The 6300-nt window shown below is 51.1% G+C and overlaps 1 protein-coding gene across 3 annotated transcripts; it reads right to left on the reverse strand.

Moving 5' to 3' along the window:
• Positions 1-2788: 2788 nt before the first annotated feature.
• On the reverse strand, positions 2789-4562 carry Hddc3 (HD domain containing 3). 3 transcript variants are annotated; one of them, XM_050153966.1, is made up of 4 exons: positions 4212-4562; positions 3874-3929; positions 3528-3768; positions 2789-3292 (listed from the first exon to the last, which is right to left on the reverse strand). In XM_050153966.1, the coding sequence occupies exons 1-4, from the start codon at positions 4333-4335 to the stop codon at positions 3165-3167; spliced, it is 549 nt and encodes a 182-aa protein (XP_050009923.1). In that variant the 5' UTR covers positions 4336-4562; the 3' UTR covers positions 2789-3164. The 3 variants fall into 3 exon arrangements, with proteins under 3 accessions (XP_050009923.1, XP_050009922.1, XP_050009924.1); XM_050153965.1 differs by having other exon boundaries at positions 2789-3218; positions 4212-4404; XM_050153967.1 differs by having other exon boundaries at positions 2789-3218; positions 4224-4395.
• Positions 4563-6300: the final 1738 nt, after the last annotated feature.

The following is a 6300-nucleotide window of genomic DNA, read 5'->3' on the forward strand; positions in this document are numbered from 1 at the left end:
CAGCAGCCCTTGTCGTTGTGAGGACAACAGTACAGGGGAGCCAGGATACAACAAAACAACCTCAGTCACCAGAAAGGGAAGGACTGTCTCATCGAAACACATCCAGTTCCATGAAGAGGAAAGGGCTGAGTGGCTAGCTGGAAGCGCAGAGAAAAAGGCAGGCAAGTGTGAGCCTCTGTGTCCTCTTGCAGGGAGTCTGGGCCCACGTAGGGTTGGGATCTGCCATCCCCAGGGCGTGAAGAGAAAGAAGTAGAAATTCCTGGGAGCAGCATCTGAACTTGAACTGGAACTTCTCGTTTGCTGTCGTGGTGGCTACTGAGACGGTCCCTGTGAAGGCAGCTGCTCTGGGGGCAAAGGTAGGAGTCTCGAGTTTAGAGCGAGCTTGAGCAGCATTGAGACCCCATCTCAAACACGAGCTGTCAAATGAAACTACGTTCCCCCACATGAATACGAAGAGGAACAAAATGATGTAGTGAAGGGTGAGGCTTGAAGTTCAGCTAGAGATCTCTGAAAAGTTTTGTTCTTTCCTAACAAAAATGTGTGTGAAGGACAAGGCTCACAAGTGAGCGAGGATAGCAGAGAGACCCGGATCTTCCACCGAGCCAGTTTTGTTGAGGCCCAGTAGGAAGTAAAGTCCAAATCATAGCAGTTGCTAGGAGCAACTGGGTCTATTTGAGCTTCTGACTTTGGACTCCCCGGTTGATTAGGATAGCCTGCACACAGGAAGCCCAAGTGGGCTGGTGATGACAGCTTTAACGTGTACAGTATGACACAGTTGCAGATTGGAGATAATGACAGGGAGGAAGTCCCTTGAAGAAACGCCCGGGCTCCTTTGTAAGCATCGCACGCTACAGTTTGAGCATGTGTGTGTTCCTCTGTAGTTCCGTGAAATACTAGTAAGAGGTGGGGCCTGTGGGTGGCCTTTCTAGGAGGAGAATGGCCATTGTAAAAGAAGAAAGAAGCCAGGCGTGGTGGTGGTGCACTCAGGAAGCAGAGGCAGGCGGATCTCTTGAGTTCGAGGCCAACCTGGACTATAGAGTGACTTCCAAGACAGCCAGAGATATACAAAGAAACCCTATCTCAAAGAGGAAAAAAAGGGGCCTTGGGGAAGGAAGAACATGCTGAACTCGGAAAAGTTTGCTTCAGGCAGAGGTGGTTTGGTCAGCCTGGATCAAGGATACCCCATCAAGCCATGAGGCAAAAAATATCTTCATGCAGACTTGCTCTGTGTGAACTGCATGAGAAGGAACACCTGACTACTTGTTCGACTTCACTGAGCTCTTGAAAAAAAAAAATGTTTCAAAAGACGGAGGACTGCTTCTGCAAAGAAAAAGTCAAGGTTTGGAGGTATCGTCCAAAGTAATGATGCTCACTGTGCCCTGGAGCCGAATTATGTCCCTCCCAAAGGTGCTAGTGCTCCTCAAGACCCCGCCTACCTCCTTCCTGTTTGCTCTCAGTCAAAGACCAAAAATGAACTCCCAAGCTTGTCTATTAGAGATGCTGGAGGAAAAATCTGAACAGCCAGAGAAAGCCACAAGAGTAGGAAGCAGCCAGACTAGAGGAGAAACATGAAGACGGTGGGCCAAAGGCAAAAGTGAAGTCGCAGGAAGAACCAGCCTTGCGAGGGCAACGGGCTTACAGAGTAAGGAGCCAGAAGAGGGTGAAGATGATGGCCCTGTGATGTGTTCAGGCGGCTAGCTGTCTTCCGAAGATTGGGACATTCAAGTGTAGCTTGACGTTAGCGTCAGTGTAAAAACTACAGAGTTTTGTATGGCTGCTGAGATTTAAGAAGCCTTGGGGTGTGTGTGTGGGGGCCGCTGAAGAGATGGTTCAGTGGTTAAGAGCACTGGTTGCTCTCCTGAGTTCAATTCTCAGCAACCAAAACCATCAGTAATGAGATTTGTTGTGACCTGCAGGCATACAGCAAACAGAACACTGTACACAAATCTTAAAAACAGCCTTCAGAGGAGCTGGAGCATGGTTGTGCAATGTGTAACCCCAGCGGAGGCAAGAGGACGTTTGGAGGTCAGCCTGGGCTGCGTTAGATCCTATCCCCACCCCCACCCCCAAAAAATAAGGGGCAGGCGAAGGCGAGATAGCTCACTGGGTAAAGGCACCAGCCTGCCAGATCGAGTTTGATATCCTGGACCCACATGATGAAGGGCAAAACCCAACTTCCCCAACTTGGCGTCTGATCGCCACACCCACACTTGGGACGTCCGCACGCGCGCATACACGAACACAGAAATATAACCAAAAAAAGAAAAATCCTCAGCAGTTTACGGACCATTTAAAAAAAAAAAAAAAAGTGACCGCTCCAGAACTTTTTTTTTTTTTTTTTTTTTTTTTTTTTGGTGCTTTCTCCCGATTCCACCCACCTCCACGGGCGGGGCAACGTCAAGGCCACTTCCGGGTACCCCGGAAGCTCTTGTCGCTTAGCAACCCAGTAAACCATCAATCTTTAAGGGCCAAGGCAATGGCTATGAATTACTGAGCACCCGCTGCAGTTTGTGTATTGGAGCACTGAGGTCTTGCTGGGATTTCTGTTCTTCCCAGCCATAAGTGGTGGCATTTCTTCCCAGAATATCTGCTGTAAGGGAACTTCTCAAATCGGTCACCTACATCATCTGACCTTCATAACAACACAACCCAGCTCAGTGAAAGGACGTCGTGCTCCAACGATTGATGCTCTCAACCCAAGGGAACTGATGGAGGGGATACATAGTTGGAAGCGAGTATCTAGCATGTGGGTTCTTCACTCAGAAGACCAAGGAAGGAGGAACAGCAATTTAAGTTTTACCCTAAGTTCTTTATTTTCCATGGTTTATAAGCCAAAGCTTACGCAATCCTAAATCCCTGAGGAGCCAGAAGTCCCACCGTGAAAAATAGCCAACAGATCCAAGACTTGTACACGGAGGGATGGGTAAATCTGATGTCCATATCTGGCGCTCAGCTGAGTTAGAAAATGCAGACGTTTTTAGCCTGGAATGTATGAGCTGAGTGAGGAATGTCAGAAATGCTGCAGGGAGAATTCAGTCGTGCCCAGGCCTCGCTGAAGCCAGGCTACAGGATGTCAGCAAGCACCGCTCAGAGCGTCAGCCCCCGCTCCTCAAACAGCTGCTTTAGTGCCTCTTCCAGTTGCGGGTTCGTTCCTTGAAGCCCCTTCACCACCTGTGCTGCCCACTCGAAGTATTCCTGGACTCGCTGTTCTGACCACCCTGCACGAGAGTGGACAGAAACCCGCTCCTGTGATGTCGAGGCCAGCACTGGCTTTTGCCTGTTTCCTGGAGGGCTTTTGGTACAAGGCTATAAGACGAGTTGCGATGGAATGACCTGAAACTCTTCCAGGACCCAGCAACTTTTCCCACTTTGTGGAAGAAGGCTGTTCTAGGTTTAGTTTAAGGCACTAAGACCTCCGCCCCCGCACCCCCACCCCTGCTTATTTCTGGGAAATTGACCAATCTGTGTTTTTAGAAGCTGAACATTTCCCCCACCCTCACCCCCTCAGAGCTAGCAAGGGAGCATACCTTGAGGGGTGCAGCGATTCAGGTCTCTCAAATTGTATAATTTGTCTGCCAGTTTCACCAGTTTGGCCCCTGGGCTGCTGTGGGGTGCCTGCTCCACCTGTTGCCGCTTTCTTTCCAGTTTGGGCAGAGTTTTGTCGTCTGTTACTTCCTCCACCAAGCGCCGAACCTGGGCTCCGAAGTGCAGCTCTACCTCATCCAGGGTAGTGTCTGTGTCTTCTACTGTGTCGTGGAGCAGGGCCGCCTGGGGATAGGCTCCCGTTCAGTCCGGGGGCACTAGCCTACAATTATTGTTCAACAGTGCCTCCAATTCCCACACCAGCCTCCTGGCAGAGAAGGATAAAGTTACCTGTAACACCACAATGTCAGTGATTCCCGCCTCGTGGGTTAGGATCCGGGCCACACCTGACAGGGGCAAAGCAGAGGTCAGACTAGAGGGAGCCACAATGGTGAGCCAGGCATAGCCTCTCACCAGCTGGGTGACCTTGGGAAGTCCCTTACCCTCTTGGGACTGTACTTAGGGGACAATCCCATCACTGCCTCAGGTGAGGTTTGCACAGCAGAACGCACGAAAAGTGATTGGCACAAAGCTTGGGACTCAGTAGGCGCTCAATGATTTGTACACCCTTTGTGTTCCCGTCCCAATCAGTCCCCACCCGCCACGCGCCGCGAGGACTGATTCCCAACCGGCGCGCCCACCGATGGGGTGGTTGATGTAGGGAGTCCCTTCGGGATCTTTCCGTCGCTGCTGCCGGTGTTTGCGAGCGGCGAAGTCAGCAGCCTCCAGCAGCTGAGCCACCTCGGAGCCCATCGCGCGGGTGGCGCGGGGGACTGAAGCCCGTGTCCCAATAGGTCATCTACAGCTCCCCCTGGCGCATCGGAGGCTCGGAGAATGAGTTAATTCTAACAAGCTGTTATGCGTATGTGCGCGTGCGTGTGGCGCGTGTAGAGGCCATATGTCTCCATCTTAGTTTTGGAGACAAGGTCTCTCCTTGCACCTGTAGCTTCTCAGTTTTTTAGCAAGACTAGCTAGCCAATTAGTTTGCACGGATTCTCCTGTCTCCGCCTCCCCAGCAAACAGGTGTAGGTTGCCACCCCAAGCTTTTTACTGGCTATTGCTTTAGTCAATGCAAGTCCTTATTCTTATGCAACAAGCATTTTATCCACTGAGCCATAACCCCAGTCTCAGTGGAAGTTCTTCAGAGGTTGAGAGCCTGGGCACAGAAAAAAAAAAAGCCTTTAGCCAGACGGTGGTGGTGCACGCCTTTAATCCCAGCCCTCAGGAGGCAGGGGGAGTGGATCTCTGAGTTCCAGGCGAGCCTGGACTACAAAGTGAGTTCCAGGACAGCTGGGCTATGCAGAGAATTCCTGTCTTGAAAAATAAAATGAGAGAGAGAGAGAGAGAGAGAGAGAGAGAGAGAGAGAGAGAGAGAGAATAGCCTTCAATAATCATGGCTGGAGCAGTGTACTATGTTCCAGGCTCGAATATAGTTACCCCAACTCTCTAAGAACTAACGGTCTGTGGAGAGAAGAAAGGCAAACAAGAACAAAGGTGATGGCCTCAAGGAGTTCTGAGTATGGGTAGCCATGGGTCCATAGAGAAAGCCCAGTTCCTCTAGCCTGAGAGGCAGAGACATCTCCCAGGAGAAAAAGGCTGCCCACAGTCTTTCAGCACCCAGAATGTTTTCCAAGTGCTCCAAACATAGCTCTCCCCACAGGCACTGTCCCTGTTACTATGGGTGTCTGAGCCTTACATTTGGGCCCTAGAGACACTACGAGACGCTACGGCGCGACCTTCTGGAGAACGGGATCCTGAGCTAGAAGTTCTGCCTAATTGCTTCAGATTTAGGCTCCTGGGAGGCAGCGCTGTTTCTACAGAAACTGCATTGGTCTCTTGTAGCATAAGGGAGCCTGTTTTAGTCCCCAGGCCTCTGCTGTGGGCCTCTGAGGTGATGAGTCTTGCCCCAGCTGTTTCAGGGATATAATGTTACGTATCTCAGGTAGGCACTGGAATAATCCTTCCTTCTTTACTGACCAATGATCTTTGGATCTTCTGGAGAAATTCCCTGTCTTAGTGTTGGCAGCTCTGACATCTGAAGAGTAAGAGATCTGGGAACCTCCCCGAAGGACTCTCAACAGAGGTAGCCAGCTGCTAAGTGCATTCCAATCAGCAGGTAGCTTTTGTGTCTGGGCTGGAGGCTGGGGAGGTGAAGCTCAGGGGATGTTTACTGACAGGATTCTCAGGGAGGCTTGGTGGATGCCATGTTGTAACAGTTATGGAGGGACGCTCCACAGGTTGACCGGGGCCTAACATGGGTTGGTCAGAATTCCCGAGGTGTCTGTAGTAGCTTAGGAGTAGGAGGATGGATAGGCAGACCCATATCTGGCTTTATGTGTTCACTTTTTCAGGACAACATCTCAACCTCTCTCTCTCCCGGCGTTTCGAGTGCTTTGTGCTGTTCCTCCCTCAGCTTAGGAAAGCATAGGCAGTTCGGAGCCAGGGGCCTCACAATTCCCAGAAGATGACAGGAACTCAGTTGCTCTCATCTCTCCAGAAGCCTGTGATGGAGGAGTTTCCACCCCTGTGGGCCTTGGGGCTTTAATTCCAGGTTCCTTATTGTCGGGAATCATAGTTTAGGACAAATGCTGGATTCCTGGGATTACGACTGAGGCGGGGGTGACCCCTCATGGGCCTCCAGAGGAGTCCAGCGCCTCTCCTGACACACCTGGCTGTGGGGCTGCTGGTGCTTTTCAGTTGGATGAGCCCTGCCCACCC

This window comes from Alexandromys fortis, unplaced genomic scaffold (assembly GCF_014885135.2).
Source record: "Alexandromys fortis isolate MF-2015 unplaced genomic scaffold, M_Fortis_MF-2015_v1.1 scaffold_86, whole genome shotgun sequence".
Taxonomy (NCBI): domain Eukaryota; kingdom Metazoa; phylum Chordata; class Mammalia; order Rodentia; family Cricetidae; genus Alexandromys; species Alexandromys fortis.

What these genes read in the sequence shown, in the direction of transcription:
- Hddc3 (XM_050153965.1), bottom strand. Translation starts at nt 4,335, where the DNA reads ATGGGCTCCGAGGTGGCTCAGCTGCTGGAGGCTGCTGACTTCGCCGCT. An exon ending in CTGACATTGTGGTGTTACAG is followed by an intron (nt 3,769 to 3,873) that starts GTAACTTTATCC and finishes GCCTATCCCCAG; the next exon opens with GCGGCCCTGCTCCACGACAC. An exon ending in GAATCGCTGCACCCCTCAAG is followed by an intron (nt 3,219 to 3,527) that starts GTATGCTCCCTT and finishes ACTCTCGTGCAG; the next exon opens with GGTGGTCAGAACAGCGAGTC.